We start from the raw sequence: 18,982 nt of genomic DNA, 5'->3' as shown, positions 1-18,982 counted from the left end.
CATATTAAATCTATCATATACAAATGCATTAACATTCAGTACAGAACTCAAGGGCTTAAGATAGTTTTTTCCTTCTTCATGGTCTTGCAGCCTGTAAATATTCTCTGGTTACACAAAACACATTTTTGACTGTCATTTATTATTAAGTTCATATTTAAAGAGGGGCTCCATCTTTTTATGATTTCCCCTTACTAAATATTTGAGGCTTTTTTCATTTAATACTATGATTTATATATATTTGTTTTAAAAGCCTTCTGTCTACGTTAGGGAAAATTGGAAGCCTAATAAGCATGTTTGAATAAATTCTTTTGCATTAGTTTTACTGTATGTCACTTTAAAACGTGTTCAGGTTTCATTAATCTATTATCTTAACATATGCCAGGCTGACTTTGGAAGATCAGTTTTAGTGTTCATTAGTGTAATTTGAATCTCTTGCTTAACAAACTGTATTTTTAAAGAAACATTCCTTTATACTAGCATGAACAAGAAACAGAGCCCAGGGTAGTTCCCTGTAGGAAACAGAAACAGGTGTGGTTTTCAGTAACTGGAATCCCTGGCATCACTGAGCAAGCTTAGCCACCATCTCAATGTCGTCCGTCATTTCTCTCATAATGTGAATAAATTCCATTCTCTCTGCTGTTGGGGGGTTGTGATTGCAGGGATGTTATTGCACTGTCATTCCTGATACTGTGTTGGCCCAGTTTTACTGGCTGAGATCCTGAAGTGGGTGCAGAATGCGCCTGTGCACAAACTCCACATTGCCTAGGCAGGCGCATTATGTGACCCATGAGAGCAGCAAAATAACCAGACTGTACAACTGTGATGGGATAAAATCAGGCCAAATCTTTATTGACAGCAGCAGGCAGGGCAAGAGTTGACATGGCGTTGGGTCCCAGGATCAATTCATCATTCCACAAGCCCCATGTTGATGGAATGGATCTGCAGGGTTTGGATCGCTCCAAACCTGTACGATGGGAGTCAGCCGGTGTTGAACCTCTCCGTGGTGCAAACCAAGCAAGATCTCACTGGGGGAGCAGGGTGCAGAGTCAGACCAGGTAAAATGGGTGTGAGTTCCAAGGGAGCAGCCTTATATAGGCTTTCCCCTCCCCTCTTCAGCAAGGGCTCATGGGACAGCTTTTCCCCATGAGCCCACCACACAGAGAAGATACTGGGCAAAACCTTCCTCAGTATTTTGCTGCAATCCATGGGCCACAGTGTCACCGGGCAAAGGCATCCAGGGCTTATAGGGCACGGAATGGTGCTTCTTACAGTATTCAATGCAACTTCTTCTCTCACACATTTTGTAGCAACAATGGTGCCCATTTTGCTGCTTTATTATATAGAGAAGTACACAGGATTATGCTTTTAGGAAGATATAGTGCAGATATAACTTGATAAGAAGAATGGAGAATAGAAACAGCTGTTTCTGAAACAGGCAATTGCTAATAAACAAGTGGACAGCCTGTGGCTCCTGACTCATTTTCTGTGTCTGACATAATCTGAAAGTACCCCATTCTTCCTTTTTTTTTAATAATAATTTTTATTAATAATTTTGTTAATACAATAGAGAAAAGACAGAATAAACAGAAAGTAAACATAAGAAAGAACAAGCATAAAATTTAACATCTTGCAGTACCCATCTTTTCTTCATCCTTTGGACTTCCTCACATCTCACGCTCCTGCGTTCCAAATTTATAATGCTTTAGCCAGCAACTTATCACCTTATTTCAGTTCTTATTAAACACATTTCCAATGTTTTGTCCCTAATTTTGAATATTTTTATCTAGGTCTTCAATATCTAATTTTAAGCACAATGTTTATTCAAAATTTATTTTTCTCATAGAATTCACTCATTCGAAAGTACCCCATTCTTCCATCCCATCAGATTTCCTTCCTTTATGTTCCTTTCTATTTTATTTCCTGGCTTTTAAAAGCCCCCTCTCCTTTCTATGTGGTTTCAGAACAACTGGAAGGGCCAGCATTTTATTTTATTTCCCCCTTTCTCCTAGTTGTATGACTTGGGGCGGGGGAGTCATTTATGTATGAACATGTATACAGCATGCTAAAGTTAGAAAAGGAAATACTTTCACTTGCTTTCCAGAATAGTGCGTACATTGTCTGCTGAACTAAACAATGCTCTGTATACTTACTTGAGAGCAACCCCACAAAACTCAGTAGGGCTTAGTTCTAAACAGACAAGCATATGATTTGGATTTCTAATCCGAGGTACATATGTGAAAATTGAAGCAAGGCAACATTTATTCCAGAGCAATTGGAGTGCTTTTGTCCCTGACTCTGCCCATCATTGGTTCTGGCTCACCCGCTACTTGCTACTAACAGATTTCCCAGAGGATTGATAGGAAAAGGTTGCCCACCCCTGCTGCAAATATAATATGGAAGACTGTTTCCACAATGGGCTTAGTGAGTTCTAGGAGCTCGGCCCAACTGCCTTGTCTCAGATTACCTCAATAGGAATTGCTGCCTAGTAGGTGATAGTGTAAGGACAATATCAGGGAAGACAAGGAAATAGATGCTAGATTCAGCCTGGCATCATATGGACATAATGCCATCTGTTCTCCTTGTATTAGTTTGAGTTTGATTTCATTTCACTGAGAGACTATTTTGTAACAATATTTGAGAGCCTCTTGTAACTATATAGTGGAGTTTAAGTTTAAGTATTCTAAATAAATAAATAATCAGGGTGGGTGGGGTGAAATCTATTCTGTATGTGTTGTGTGTCTCTACAACCCTGACACTTTCACATGAATCTAGACCAAGTATTAAGAACAGCTCACTGGAATCAAACTGCATCCAAGACCAGGAAAGATTATATACTTGAAGAGTCTGAGCTGATTTATTGCAGAATGGATCCACAAACTGGTGAAGGTATTGGTGAAGGACAAATCCAAATGACACTAATCCCATAAGAGGCTACTAATTGGATTTCTTAAAAATATTAAACTAAAAGTATCTGAGAACAAGTCAAAACACATACACCGAATGAAATTGGTGCACAATGCATATGAAAACAGCTGAAGTTACAACAGATAATACATTCTTTTCTCTGATTTCAGTACAAGTGGATATGATGTACCGTACATGCCTGTGGGTGGCAACTGGTGTGTGCATAAGAAATTGAAAAATTCAGAAGTGTAATACTTCACCAACTGAAGCATGGAACCTCAGTGGCCAGCTGAATTTCTAAATGGTGCTGAGAACTCATGTAGAACAAAATGAGAATGAAATGTTGTGGTAGTGAAGCTCAAAATCATCCTAAAGTTTTAAAAAGTTAATGCTGTTATGTGGAGTAATTGGGTTTTATGATCTGTTTTTGAAAATGTGTATCCTAACGCCTTTGCTAACCTGTCTGTGATTTTTCTCCAGGAAAGATGTTTGTTGTACATCTGGGGATAGGTGTCTGTTTTTTTGGGGGAGGGGGGTAGTATTATGAGTTTGTGAACCCCTCCATTGTAGGCTCAGGTTATATATATATGTGTAAATAAACCATATATTATAAAGACACCACAGTTTCTGCTGTGCCTCATTTCCAAAAGCAAACACAAACTATGGGTAAGTGCCTGGAACCCCTGGAATCTTGCTTGAAGACTGTGGTGGCATGCAACAGTATCCAGGTTCTTGGATAGATATAAAATCCATTTTCCACTATCCACTATCTCATCACCCCTTTGATGATGTATTTGGAAACACACAATAACTTAAGCTCATATGATACTTCCTGGTGAAAAATATATCTGTGGAGTAGTAATATGATGCAGAATGGCAATTATATGCCACACCGGCTGAAAACTATCCCTAGCTAGATGCATATTTAAAAAGACGCATTAATTTATCTCTTTTACCAAGGAACAAGTAAGATATTGGTTTCTTTTTTTTAAAGGATTCTAGTAAATGTCTACAATCCAGCCAGCAAAGCCATCTCCTTTAATATAATTCTTAGCATGATTGCTGATAACTTGAGAGGTGGATCATGACTGTAATTTAATAAGAACTCACATTTACAACTTGGTAAAGTTGTCACAAATGCTTTTCCTGGTAACTGATTTTGGGCTATGCTTCATGTAACTTGAAATCTGATCACCAGAATATAGTTTCTATATACAGTGGTACCTCGGGTTACAAACACCTCGGGTTACAAACACTTTGGGTTACAGACTCCGCTAACCCAGAAGTAGTACCTTGGGTTAAGAACTTTACCTCAGGATGAGAACAGAAATCGCGTGGTGGCGGCAGTGGGAGGCCCCATTAGCTAAAGTGGTACCTCAGGTTAATGGTTTCAGGTTAAGAACAGACCTCCGGAACAAATTAAGTACATAACCAGAGGTACCACTGTAATCTTATATCTTCCTTCCTTTTGCAGTTAGAATAGGTTATATGTTTCTTGATTGTACTTCAAGCTGTTTGTAGATAGCATGCTGGAAAAGTATTGCTTTCCAGTACTGCCACATCTGGTATCCTCTTCCAAGACCTGCCATATTGATTCTAATCTGATCTGGCCCCAAATGAGCACCATCACAAAGTGTCATTCCTATAAACTAGTTTTCATTCCACCTGATTTTTATATTTAATCTGAATTCACTGGACTTTACACAGGTGGAAGATACAAAACAATATTTCCATTTTAAAGGATTGTTTCTGTTCATACAGCCATTAATGGAGAGCTCTAGCCTACCCCCTCTTTTTAGCGGACAGATACTGATCTATCTAGCTACCCATTGTTTATAACAGCAGTGTCTTTCAAGTGCATCAAATAGGCTCTTTCCCAGACCTACCTGGAGATGCAAGGCAACGAGTCTGGGGCGATTTGCATGCAAAACAAATGCTTTACCATTGAGCTACAGCCCTTCCAGGACTGTTTTTATCCATACTCCCTGCAACAAATTCTCAAAATGTGAATTACATGAAAATTATACAGTTGTGTGTGGGGAAATAGGAAAAAGCTGCAAGGAAAAATATTAATGGATCTTGAGGCATGTGCAAGTATAATTAACCTTCATACCGTTGTTAGACAGTAATTAAAGCTGCATTTATTAAGGATTTTATGGCAGAGGATAGAAATGGTACACAAAAATCTAAACGATAATAATATTTTTTAAAAAAAATAAAAGACAACCCCCACTTTTCCTGCCCTTTTGCTATTTTTGTAAAATGTGGCTGAATAGGAATTGAGTTGCAAAGTAGAAATAAGCTCAGGGAATTTATTTTCTTTGTGTTACTAGAAAAATAAACATGCTGCTTTTTTGAGCTTTTTAATCTAAGACGAGATGCCAGCATGCTCTAGTTCATAATTACAAATCCCAGGATGTTTTGTGCAGCTACAAGTGCTAACCTTGGGTGCTTTTTTCTCCAGGAATCTTCTTAAAATTATATTTTATTGTTCTCTGTTCAGAATGTGTTATATAGCGGTAGCCAACGTTTTGCTCCTTTAAAATGTCGGTTCTTTCTTTTCTCAGTTTCCTTGCTCACTCTATTTTTTCTAGTTTTGATTATTGTACATCTTGTACTCTTGGTACTATAGTATCTTGAACTATTTCTGCCAGTGCTTCAGGTTCAAATCTCACCTCAGCCGTGAACCTATTAGGTTGGATTAAATGAACCTCACTATTTGCAAGATGAGGTCAACAAACTGACCTACTTAGGGTACTGAGATCAATCAGGATCAGGTTCATGAATAGCTAGGAATCCTAGAGAATGGGTATGATGATTCTCCATTGTGCTTGAACTGAGCAGCTGGTGCTAGCAATCTGGTCAGCACAGTAGTCTGGATTAATAGGTTTGTGAAGGACTTTGAACACTCAAAAAGTGCTATAAATAATTCTGTTCTTTACATAGTGACAAGTACTTCCAGTGGAAAATTAATATATTTCCTTGACTGGGCAGAATATAGCATTGGATTGTTTTGCATTGTTTGCATACTCATTAACCCATATGCATTACCTGAAACATGCAGAACTTTCATGAAAATGCTTCTGTTGTGCTTATGATTGTTCTTTAAAATGAGAAACTTGAAGCCATGACCTGTAGCTTCTGATTATATTCCTACTGTTTCTGTTTATTGCATTTTTAAAAAACAAACAACACTTTATGGTGTTACATTCGATGTGGTATCCAAATGCATACTACTGGAAACTGTAAAATTATATCATCGTGGACAAACAAATTCATTGTTCCTCTTTCTACTAAGCATTTAGTATTTTGAGTTGCTATTGAAAAAGAGTCTCCTGTCTGTTGCTGGGCTGATACAGTATATTCTTTAATGATGTGGTTGAATCAGGATATGGGGCCTGTGAGCAACACTAATTCAACCACAGTTAAAACATTTCCATTTCTTAAGACCATTTAAAATAAATTATTGTCCTGTTTAGGCTGTCTCCAGGCTCACAAGGGAAGTGGAACAGAACAGTGGCACCTACTGGCAGTAGAGTGTAAGGGAAAGTAAGGTAGAGTCATATGCAGTGAAATTAGGTCAAGTAAGACAAAGTCATGTCTAGTAAGGTCGGATCAAGGCAGATCCTGTAGGGTCTGGCTTCAACAGGTCAGAAGCAGCACCTTTGACAGAGCATTGTGATAGCATGTTCTCTCACAAGGAAGGCTGTTGCTTCAGCAAGGTGGACAAGCCTGAGACCTTCGTCAGATCTGCCTGTGCTTTTAAAGGGCTGTTGTCTTGTTCTGGAGCTTTTGGCTCCTACAGCATTGGGGTTACAGAGGGCTGCTGTGGGGGTGAACTCTGATTGTCAGATACTGCATGCAAGCAATAGGAGGTGGCTATTTTTCGCTCTGCCATGCCCTACTTGGGAAATCCAGGTGGGCAGCTGGCTGGAGAAGATATTCAGGCTACGTGATCCAGAAAGGCAGTTCATGTGTTCTTAAGGGCAGTGAACAATTACTGTGGACTGAACTATTCCAGGCACTCTGAAAAACAAACAAACACAAAAATATTTCTTTCCTTCTGAGCTAGAATTCATTTCTTTCCATTTCATCCTAGGCATGTTATAAACGAGCAGCAAAACATGCTGCCAGAGAATACACAGTTAATAAATCTTTATTGAATTTTTCTCTTTCTTTCTTTCTTTCTTTCTTTCTTTCTTTCTTTCTTGGATACAGAACAAATTGAAATAATGTGTTGCTACACTGCTTGCCAGTATTTAAGTTGAAATAATAATAGTAATAATCCCCATATGTATGATTTTCCTGACAGGATTTAAAATCCAACAATCAACGCGATGACATTGCAGCAGCTCGTGCTTCTCTGAAGGAAAATTCATCTCTTCTCCATTCAATTTGCTCTGCTTGTTTGGAACATTCAGACATTTCATCTCTTGCAGCCAGCAAGGACTCTGTTTGTAATGAAATACAGAATGCTCTTGATGTCATTTCCAATGCTTCTCAAGGAATTGGAAATCAAAAGGTTCAGTCGACATCACAGTCTGCTACTCTTGGAAGTGCCCTTGATGAATTTGAGGTAGGTGAATGTGTAGCACTGTAGCACACTCTGTAAAATGGCCTAATTTATTTTAAATGATGTGCTTGTGGAAAGTAGCATACCAGAAAACCAAATCTTACTGACCTATGTGTGATCAGTTTCATAGCAGTTCTCAGACATGCTTCCAGCGTGGCTGATTTGTTTTGGTGAGTGATTGTGACCTGCAACCTAGGGATCAGATGTAAACATGGTATCTACTAAAGCAGATGTAAACATGGTATCTACTAAAGCAGGCGATAGCCAATGTGGACCATCCGCTTCAAGGAGTGATGGGACTTGTAGTCCACAACATCTGGTGGGTATCACAATAGGTACCCCAGTACTATAGCATTGATAGAGCCCATTGACTAATTTTACAAATTACAAATGTCTCTACAGGGCTCCATGAAAACAGCAATAAATTGACAATTAAACGTCAAGACAATCAACTACCCAGTTAAATCCCAATCTTTAAAACTAAAAGCAACAAAAGTGACATAATGGCAACAGATAGATATCTCAAAAATTCACAGTAGCAAGTTCATCTCACACCTTCTTACTATTTAACAACAATTTCTCCAAAAATGCTCTGAATAATAAAAGTTTTCATATATATTTTCCCCCAAATGTGAAAATGAAGCTACGCTACTGGGCTTTCTTGGGCAAAGGGGTCTACAAGGAAGGTGTCACTGTTTGAAAGACTTTACTCTTGCCCACATCAGTATGAGCTCAGAAAGAGATGGCATTTGGAGTAGGGACCTTTTTGGTGACCCATTTTAGAGCATGGAGGCATGTTCAAATAGGAGGAGGCAATTCTTGGGCCATTCTAGATCAAGATCATTTAGGGCTTTAAAGATCAAAACTAATATTTTGAATTGTGCGTCAGAACAAATTGGAGCCAATATAGTTCTTTCTGCATGGGTATTATAGTCTCCCAACAACCAGCTCCAGCCAATTAATAGGTTGCTGCATTTTGAACCATCTGAAATATGCATTTATGGGGCGATACATGATCATTTTTGAACAACACAAGTTAAAATATACTAAATATATTAAAATACGCTTCTCACATATTATGGAGGGAGGGAATCTACTTCTAGCAACAGGTCACCATCCTTAATGGTGTGCTTTGTTTTGGGGGGGAGGTGTTCAAGGAGTTGGGGGGCTGCCTCTGTATATAAGCAGAGCACCCATATATGCATTTTTGGATCCTGGGCTTAGATTATATTGTTAAATGTCTTCTTGTTCATAGACTTTTTCTATATTTCTTTAACCTAAATAGTGCAAATGGTACCTTAGGCTGAGTGAGTTAGATAAAGCAAAATTTATTGAGTATCTAACCTTTTATGAATGTTTGAGAATTAAATTGTTTCATTTTTCTTTATTTATGGGGAAATGGCATTGGATAAGAACCTGAAACAACCTTTGCTCTATCTTATGTATTATAAATAGGGACGCAGGTGGCGCTGTGGGTTAAAGCCTCAGCGCCTAGGGCTTGCCGATCGAAAGGTCGGCGGTTCGAATCCCTGCGGCGGGGTGCGCTCCCGCTGCTCGGTCCCAGCGCCTGCCAACCTAGCAGTTCGAAAGCACCTCCGGGTGCAAGTAGATAAATAGGGACCGCTTACCAGCGGGAAGGTAAACGGCGTTTCCGTGTGCGGCTCTGGCTCTGGCTCTGGCCAGAGCAGCGATGTCACGCTGGCCACGTGACCCGGAAGTGTCTCCGGACAGCGCTGGCCCCTGGCCTCTTAAGTGAGATGGGCGCACAACCCCAGAGTCTGTCAAGACTGGCCCATACGGGCAGGGGTACCTTTACCTTTACCTTTATGTATTATAAATAAAGTACAATGAAATAAATGGATGTAGTAAACAGTCTGTTGGGAGCCAATCTCATTAAATGTTTATAGTCTGGAAATATTTGAAAGAGCTTACTAAACAAGTACTGTCTGGAAGCTTTCTTAATATCATTCATATACAGTATGGGAAGTTAGGATTTATACTTGGGAAAAAGCTGAAGTGAGTCTGAATACCTCCCAAAGCTTTAGGCTTACAATACATTCTAAGAATACAATATAGTTGTGACTGTAATAAAAAGTATAATACTAAATGTGTAATAACTGAAATTTAAAGCCCCCATTAGATGGTCTGTACTGTACTGTACTGTATTCCAGCTAGCTGTGTAAGAGGGAGACTTCAACAGGTCTAGAAATGCTTGCAATGTGTTGATTTAGTCAGCCTTCTTAGGGAAGCATGGCTATACCACAGCTCTTCCTACCACAATTTTAAAAAGTTGAGCATGTTCTTGGGAATGATAGCTGTTTTGTATGTCCATAGCCCTATTCAAATGACATATGTGGAGATATCAATGTGTGGACCAGGAGGTAAGATGAGAAGACCTATTTCTGTGATGAAGACCCTGATAACTTGAAGACCTTGTGGCACCTCCTAGCTCCAGCAGTGCCCCAGTTACCTCCAGCATCTTTTGAGAAATGGCATCATAGCCATCTGAAGCAGAGGGAAAGGAATGACAGATTGATAGTTCTTTCTCGATCCGCTGTACATACGGTTCCTGATTCACCTGTGGCAGCTTCTTTGTCTGTGAAATCAGATGAGGTGGTTCTAATGGGGGCAGGACAAAGATACTTGTAGGACCTAAAGGAGTGTGTGGCCATCTCCCACTACCCCAGGATTTGGCCTCTGTTGTGTCACTTTCCCAGCCCTACAGGAACAAATGGTGCCAGTAATTCCCGGGGGTGTGGGGAAAGAGATGCTGCAGTGGCAAAAAGTGGAGGTGGTGTGAGGGAGAAACCCCCTACTTATCCTCAGTGGCTGGTTCTCCCCCTACCTCCCTCCCCCCCGACACTAGGGCTCTCCCAGTTTGTTTCGGGCCCCACACATCAAGCAGGCCACATGCTGGATTTGATCTTTGGCGTAGGTATAGATGTGATCATGTCTCCTTCGATGAAGGTGCCATGGTCTGATCACTACGCTCTGAAAGCCAGGATTGACTTTCCACCCCCACCCTGCTTAGGTGGCGAGCCGATTTGGGCTCGCCTGCAGAGGCTGATGGACCCTGATAGCCTTGCGGGACCTTGCTCCCCCTGGCAACTCATTGACTGAGCTTGTTGAGGGCTGGAATATCCAGCTCCTGGCAGCCATCGATGAGATCGCACTGAAGTGCCCTCTGTGACCCCACAGAAACCAGGCTCCCTGGTTTACCGAGGAGCTCCGGAAAATGAAGCGGGACCTCAGACGGCTAGAGCGAGTATGGCGGGGTGCCCGTGACAGAGCCTCAAGAACATCTTATAGGGCTTTTATGAAAACCTACGAGATGGCGGTGAAGGCTGCTAAGAAGTCTTACTTCTCGACCTCCATTGCATCCGCTAGCTCTCGCCCGGCGCAATTATTTAGTATAATCAGGTCTTTAATGTCCCTTGAGGGACAGCCAAATTTAAATAACAATTTGACACACAGCTGTGAGGCATTTGCAAGCTTTTTTGTGGAGAAGGTCTTGTTGCTCCGCCATGACCTCCCTGCCAATTTGGATACAATAAAGGAACTGGAGGCCCCTCGACTGTCCTCGGGTCCAGTATTGGATCACTTTGACCGGATATCCCCAGCCGATGTGGACAGACTCCTCCGAGCTGGAAAGCCCACCACCTGTCCTCTCGACCCGTGCCCGTCTTGGCTGATTAGAGTGTGTACAGACGAGGTGCGGGCCCTCCTGGGGGATATCATCAATTTGTCCCTTGGCACGGGGACATTCCCAGGGGAACTGAAGGAGGCAGTGGTGCGCCCGCTCTTAAAGAAAACATCATTAGATCCTTTAGATCTATCCAATTAGCGCCCGGTTTCGAATCTTCCTTTCCTGGGTAAGGTGATTGAGAGAGCGGTTGCTGAACAGCTTGGTGGGTTTCTGGATGAAACATCGGCTCTGGATCCATTCCAGTCCGGCTTCCGCACTAGTCATGGGACTGAGACGGCTCTGGTTGCCCTAACAGATTATCTTCGTAGACAGCTGGATTGAGGCGGGTCGGGGCTGCTGATTCTTCTAGATCTGTCAGCAGCTTTCGACATGGTCGATCACGAACTTCTGGACCACCGCCTTGCCGACGTGGGGATCCAGGGCACAGTCCTTCAGTGGCTGTGCTCGTTTCTCTCTGGTCGGGGACAGAGGGTGGCGCTTGGGGGGGAATTGTCATCATGCCACTCCTTGGTGTGTGGAGTACCTCAGGGTGCGATACTCTCCCCAATGCTTTTCAACATCTTTATGCGCCCCCTCGCCCAGCTTGTCCGGAGTCTTGGGCTGGGTTGCCATCAGTATGCCGATGACACCCAACTATATCTGTTGATGGATGGCCATCCTGACCCAGCCCCAGACACACTGACCAGATGTTTGGAAGCTGTGGCTGGATGGTTACGTGGGAGCCGGTTGAAGCTAAATCCTTCGAAGACAGAGGTCCTGTGGCTGGGACGGGATGATATGGGATTGGGGGGGCAACTTCCATCTCTTGCGGGGGCGCAATTAGTGACAGCACCGTCCGTTAAGAGTTTGGGTGTAATCTTCGACACCTCCCTTTCCATGGAGGTGCAGATTGCAGCTATAACAAAGGCGGCATTTTTCCATCTCAGCCAAGCTAAGCAGTTGGCTCCTTACCTCTCTCACCCTGACCTAGCCACTGTGATCCACGCGACGGTCACCTCCAGACTGGATTATTGTAACTCGCTCTACGTGGGTCTGCCCTTGAGACTGACCCAGAAACTCCAGCGGGTGCAGAATGCTGCAGGGAGACTTCTTACGGGGTCTTCGCTGCGAGATCACATTCACCCGGTGCTATACCAGCTGCACTGGCTCCCGGTGGAGTACAGGATCAGGTTTAAGGTGCTGGTTTTAACCTTTAAAGCCCTATACGGCCTAGGACCCTCGTACCTACGGGACCGCCTCTCCTGGTATGCCCCACAGAGAAACTTACGGTCTTCAAATAAAAACATCTTGAAGGTCCCAGGCCACAGAGAAGTTAGGCTGGCCTCAACTAGAGCCAGGGCTTTTTCGGCTGTGGCTCCGACCTGGTGGAACACTCTGTCACAAGAGACTAGGGCCCTGCGGGACTTGACATCTTTCCGCAGGGCCTGCAAGACAGAGCTGTTCCGCCAGGCCTTTGGCCAGGGCACAGCCTGACTCCCTCCCTTGGCAATCTTTGCGGAGCTCTGGCCCAATGGTGGCCAGTGGCTTGAATTTAATTAATTTTATAATGAATGATTTTTGAGTGTTGTTTGTGCTGTACTTTTGTACTGTTTTATTGTTGTTAGCCGCCCTGAGCTCGGCTTTGGCTGGGGAGGGCGGGATATAAATAAAATTTATTATTATTATTATTACCTTCAATGTTCCCTGCAAGGGTTTTTCCACCCCCAAAGCAAGCTAATGGAGTTAAGACAGTTCATTAAATTGCATTGGGGGTTTTTTGGGGGGGGATTTGTGGGTGCAGGAGTGACCCTTAAGATGGGCTCTTTAGAGTCCTCATTCCTTGCAAGCTAATGGAGTTGAGCCACTCCTTTAGCTTCTATAGGACAGGGAGAAAAACCTTGCTGGGGTCCAAGATGGCAATCCTTCTCCAGTTTAGACTTCAGTCAAAAGTGGCGAAGAATTCAGGGGCTTAAAAAAGCTAATCTTATCTTTGAGGAGGATGTTAAGGAGGCCCCCTCCAATTTCTTTTCTGAGAGAGAGTTTTGTCGGTGTCTCTAATCTGAAGTGAAACCAAGTTAGAGTGGCGCTGTTACGAGTATTTCAGATGATGTATAAAACTGGAAACTTGGTGGAAAAGTCTGTAGCTAAGCATTCCATTTAAATCTAATATCTTCTTACCACACCATTAATTCTACAGGAGCAAAACGCATGAAGCACTCAGGCAGGACAGATTAAAAAATCTGTTTGATCAGATCTGTCTACTGCAAATGCTCACTCATTTGTATTGATTTCGTTACTGCTCCTTTTAAACTCATCAATGCAAGTTGCCCAGCACATATCAGATTTCTGTTGGTAAGCTCAATTGGATAATAAGATGGCTCTTTATCTTCAGTCTTCCTCCACCCTCAGTTCTTTTTTTTTAATGAAGGAAACATAGAGATTTGATAGAAGTTGTAGTAAGAATTAAAACACCACATCATGAATCAAACATCACTTTCTTGTGTTGAAATTATGGTGAACTAATATAAAATGAATTTATGATCACCACTGCAGCATTTGGCCATACTACATATAATTATTATTATTTTTAAGTAAGTTGAGAATTTTGAATATTTTTTTAAAAAAACATTGGGTGGTCTACTTTTACTCACAGTAGACCCACAGAAATTAATTGACCTAACTTAGTCATGATTATTAATTTCAGTGGGCCTAGTTGTTTTTTTTAAAAAAGTTGAATACCACCCATTTTCTCTGTTCTCCTTCACTTTGTCAGTATGGTTTTTAATGGATTGCCTAGCTCTACCAAAATTATCAATCCCTCCGATTGGAACATTAGAATTGCAAGTGAAGGGACTCAGACTGCAAATCACAGATCAACAATTATGGTTGAAGGACGGGCCTTGGCAGTACCTCTAATAGGAATGCTTTCTCTTTGGAATGTCAATCTGCATTCACAATCCAGAGTAAGGAAGCAGGGCATAAGCATATGATGTAGACCAATTCCTTGAAAAATAATAGCAACATATATACTGAAATCTAAAGTTGGGACAGCCTGCAAAATCTCATCCACAAACTCTGTACATTAGAGTGGGCAAGTGTAATTATTGAATAATTTGTTAACAGAGCTTGATGATTTGATGTACCTTGTAGCAGTGTCTTGGTTATAATATTCTTGAGATTTTGCTAGCTTAAGATATTTGATGGAAATAAGAGGGCACAGGAAGGGCCTGCTCATTTCAGCTTTTTAGTTTTATCTTCCTACACCATTTTAGCTGCTGGTTGTTTCAGATGACAGTCATTTTGAAGGAAACTTTAACACAAGCCTCTCGGTACATACCGTATTTTTTGCTCTATAACACACACCTGACCATAACACACATGTAGTTTTTAGAGGAGGAAAATCCGTAGGCATGCCACCCGTAGGCATACCCTCCATAACACGCACAGACATTTCCCCTTACTTTCTAGGAGGAAAAAAGTGAGTGTTATGGTGCAAAAAATATGGTATTTGCTGAGAGCAGTTTCTTAAAGTCTAGTTTTTTTTAAGAAAAAGATTTGACCAATGCTGATGTTTCTCAAACTTTTGAAATGCCGAAACCTTCTAAAGTTACTCTAATTCTTTTGCCTCTCAACCCACTGACAGCCATCTCTTTAGAAGATGAATGCAGTCTTCTCATAGATTTGGCTTCATTGATGCTGATGTTTGGTCAGAATCCACTAAGGAACAACTATGTGGAAGGTGACCCATTTGATCACATCAAAATGGAAAGTTAGATTATATGAAAAAAGTCAGAGTTTAAATATAGCTTTCTCTGTCTCCATAAAGTTACAGTGGGTCCTGGGAGGCCGTCATCTTCTTGTGTGGACAGGGGAGTGGATGGGCAGCTGGTACCACCCACCTCTGGCCACACTGGACATTCCAGGTGGGGTGGGCCTCACTCACAAGGCCAACCAGGTGCAGGGGCTGGCCCAGCATTTTAAAATTTAGTTTGTTCATTCAGACATTTCTACAAATGTGTTTGTTTTCATTATAGTACATAGTTCCTCAAAATGCCCCACACAACCCCAAATTAAACTTTCGTTGCCGCAGTTCCTTAATTTTCCTCTCTGAAAGAAGTCACAGAAAAAGATATTTCTTGCTTAATTAAATACTGCTAATTTTCATGAATTCGTATTGTAGTTAGAAAAAGACTCCCAGAAGAGTTCTCTCTCATGTGTGATTTCCCTTTGCAATCAGGCAGACTCACCCTGCTGTGAGAAGAGAGTCCTGCAAAAAGAAAAAGAAAGAAAGAAATGTAATAGTTTGATGAATTTCTAATGTCTGTTGCCATTATCGTGAGTTAGGAAAGTGATTTGCTTAAATTAGATATTATGAAATTGATAATGCTTTTGGATAAACAAAGCAACATTATTCCATTTTCAGATAAAGGAATTTCATACACACAGAGAGAATCTTGATGTATTCATTCAAAATTTTCTAGTTAAACAAACCTCACTTTACAGAATGCACAATCCATTTCATTAATTTTTTTCTTCAAACACTTAACCCTCAAATCCCAAGCAGTAGATCACCAGCATTTATTTGCATATGTCTTGCCTTATTGAGAGGGCTCAGGATCACTTAAATGCATGGAATAGTGGCAGGAGAACCCCATGAATTTCCCATTTAAAGATGCCCCACTTGCAGCAAGAGCAACATTTATTGGAAGAAAATGGAGGGGTCAGATGCATGCAGAAGCTGAAATGATATTTATTGTTGCTACTACTGCTTTTTATTATTGATGATCTCTGTAACATTTTTATTGAAATTGTTTTAATGTATTTTAGTTCTGTCTTTGAGATTTACTTGTAATGGTAAGCAGTATAAAAATATATGAAAAATAGATAATTATGCTAATTTATAAAACTACTTCTGCAAGTTAGCATCCATGGAAAAGTATTTCTGAGGCCAGTTCCTTTATCTGCCCCATGATCAAACTATGAAGAGGAATTTCACATCAGAGTTTGTCATTTGATAAAAGGAACTGGGCTAGGAATCCATCATCATCTTTGAGGCCAATTTATTTTACTTTATTTTAGGAATGTATTTAGTGCACCATCAGCTATAAGTTCTTAGGGCAGTTTTCAAACATAAAATTAACATAGGGCAGGGGGTTGCAACCAGTGAGCCATGCCCTCTTGCATCTCTGCCTCCCAAAGGCGTGCACAGCCATTTGCTGTAGCAGCCCGGGCTGCAAGCTCCTCAAGCTGCTTCCCAGGTCCCTGTGGGGCAGTGTGAGGAGGCACCTCTCTTTGGGGCAGGGGGAGCAGCCCGGGGACCAGGGTGGCAGCAGTGGCTGCCTGGAGGACTCGCAAGGAAAAGGGAGGAGAGGAGGCTGAGGAAACACTCCACAAGGGAGGCTGTTCAAAAGGTGAGAGGCTGCCAGCTCTGCAGGTGAGAGGTGACATAACTGGGCTCCTGAGCCCCACAGGGATGCTGCTGAAAGAATGTAGTTGGTCAAGGGAGCTGTGGACTCAAAAAAGTTGAAAACCTCTGCCTATAGTAATCTAATTCTTCATATGCAGGAGAAACCAGATTGTGCTTTCTGCCACATTTATTATACTTCATTCAGCAATAACTGCTCTGTGGGCCATGGGGTTTGAATGACACAGGGTCATTCAAGGGAGAGAAGAGACAGGGTGTGAGTAGGGATGGGCTTAAAAAATAAATAAATCTCAGTGTTGAGCTAATTCCTATCTTGCTATTGATGAGAAGTGGATTATTACACCCCCACCCCACCCCCACCCCATTCTGCTAAAAATCTGAGCAAATCTCACATATTATATGCATATTATATGCACTGACACTCCAGGTTTTCTAAGGTAACTAGCGCTCAAGACATTCTGGCATCTGAGGTGGACAACAAAATGGCACCTCCCCTCCCTGCTAGAGAAGAAAGGGTTAGGGAAGAGCTACATCAGGAACAGGGGAGGAAGAAAAATTGACATCAGGATCTGCTGCCCCAGCGGATCCTGCCACCTGAGGCAGTCACCTCACCTTGCTGTGGGCTGGCCCTGGCCAGCGCATAAACAGATAATACAATTGGTCTGCCCTGGTTGTCTGCCAATGGGCATTTTGCAGCCATCTATTGCATGTATTGTAATGTACCCAATGGACAAGATCTTTGCTTGAGAACCATATAAATGTACAACTTTGCTTTGAATTTCTTGCTGTCCTTCAGAGATGAAGATTCTCAAGATTCAAACAGTAGGATGGTTACACTGGGGATATGATATATGCATTCCAGCTATGTGTTCAAGAAGACCAGTGTGAGCATGAGTACTCTTCTTATTGCCCCATTTTTATCTTTCCCTATAGAATCTGGTTGTCTTGGATCCTCTTACTGTGAAGGAAGACAAAATAAGGCCATCGCTAGAAAAGCGTTTAGAAGGAATTATCAGTGGTGCTGCTTTGTTAGCAGATTCTTCTTGCACACGTGATATTCACCGTGAGCGCATTATCACGGAGTGCAATGCTATTCGCCAAGCCCTCCAAGATCTTCTTTCAGAGTACATGAATAATGTAAGTGAATGTTTTACTCCACCCACTCTTCCTGTTTGTCACTGTTTTCTGCACTGCTGCTTATATGAAGGTAGTCCAATAGTTATTGGTGTCTACTGAGTAGTACTTTGAAAATAAAGCTTAGTCAAAGTTTTCTGAAAGGTATTTATATACTGCTGATTCTCAGAATAATACTTAATATGTTGTATATGTACAAAGTCGACCTTAACCCATGGTGCTCTATGGTGCCATTTTTGCAAAAGTCAACAGAAAAGGAGATGGTAAGTAATTTATTTTTTTTAGCCTTCTTGTTTTCTCAGAACATTAGAAATAAGATATCTGTGATTATTATTCTGTAAACATTTTCCTGGTACATGTGGTTACTTTTAAAAATAGCAGTATGTCAGGAGTGATCTTAAGGGGCCAGTGTTCAGTAGGGGAAAGTCTTAGATTCACAAATCTGAAATGTTTATAATGTATTCTGAAAAGACAATGCTTAGATGTTGGAGGTAGACTTTTGATTGAACCACTACTATAGTGAATGTTACTGGCAGTAAAGAGATACAACAAATACCAGCAACGCTACTAGACAGAACTACTTCATCCAGTGTTTGATTTGGAAACATAACCTCTGTGTTGAACAGATAGATATCTTACTCTTATTCAGAAGACAATTTGGGAATGAGTTTTGTTGAGTAGCTAATGGTATTCATGTTGAGACATGATATTCTTTTACTTTCTTCTCAGGTGTACAAACTATTGACGCTATGTGTTCTCTCAGGTCCCCCCCCCCAAGCTTTATTGATCATTTAGTGCTTTCAGTATTTTATCATAGCTATAGAGAGATATCTACAATATATATGAATTTAATAAGATGAAAACAATAGGGAAAACAGGAAAGGAAGATGGGTAAACAGAGAAAAATGTGTGATTATTTCTAGTACAATTATTTCAGTTATTTGTTGCACAGAATCCAGGTATCCTTCCTCTATTGAATATTCGTCATATTCAAATTGGGAAAATGGGATTCTTCACCCAGATAGAACATGTATTGTTAATGTGGCTGAATGAATGCCATAGTTACTTACTGATTATTTTCTGTAACGGCAAAGATACAACTACAGTCATACCTCATGTTACGTTTGCTTCAGGTTGTGCATTTTCAGGTTGCGTTCCGCGGCGACCCAGAAGTACCGGAAAGGGTTACTTCCGGGTTTCATCACTCGCACATGCGCAGACGCACAAAATGACATCACACACATGCACAGAAGCGGCAAAT

The 18,982-nt window shown here is 41.4% G+C and overlaps 1 protein-coding gene across 10 annotated transcripts in view; it reads left to right on the top strand.

The window, feature by feature from the left end:
* CTNNA3 (catenin alpha 3) overlaps window positions 1–18,982 on the top strand; it is a 566,819-nt gene that overhangs the window by 88,190 nt on the left and 459,647 nt on the right. For all 10 annotated transcript variants that reach the window (XR_013838691.1, XR_013838692.1, XM_079975614.1 and 7 more), the window contains 2 exons: window positions 7,217–7,480; window positions 17,521–17,724. Coding sequence is in view for 8 of the 10 variants with exons in the window: in XM_079975614.1 (XP_079831740.1) it covers window positions 7,217–7,480; window positions 17,521–17,724 (468 nt within the window). In the remaining 2 variants the exon portion in view is untranslated. The remainder of the gene's footprint in view (window positions 1–7,216; window positions 7,481–17,520; window positions 17,725–18,982) is intronic.

This window comes from Podarcis cretensis (genome assembly GCF_951804945.1).
Source record: "Podarcis cretensis genome assembly, chromosome: 5".
Classification (NCBI taxonomy): domain Eukaryota; kingdom Metazoa; phylum Chordata; class Lepidosauria; order Squamata; family Lacertidae; genus Podarcis; species Podarcis cretensis.
Note: the sequence above shows the minus strand (reverse complement) of the source record. Positions and strands in the feature narration are given on the sequence as shown.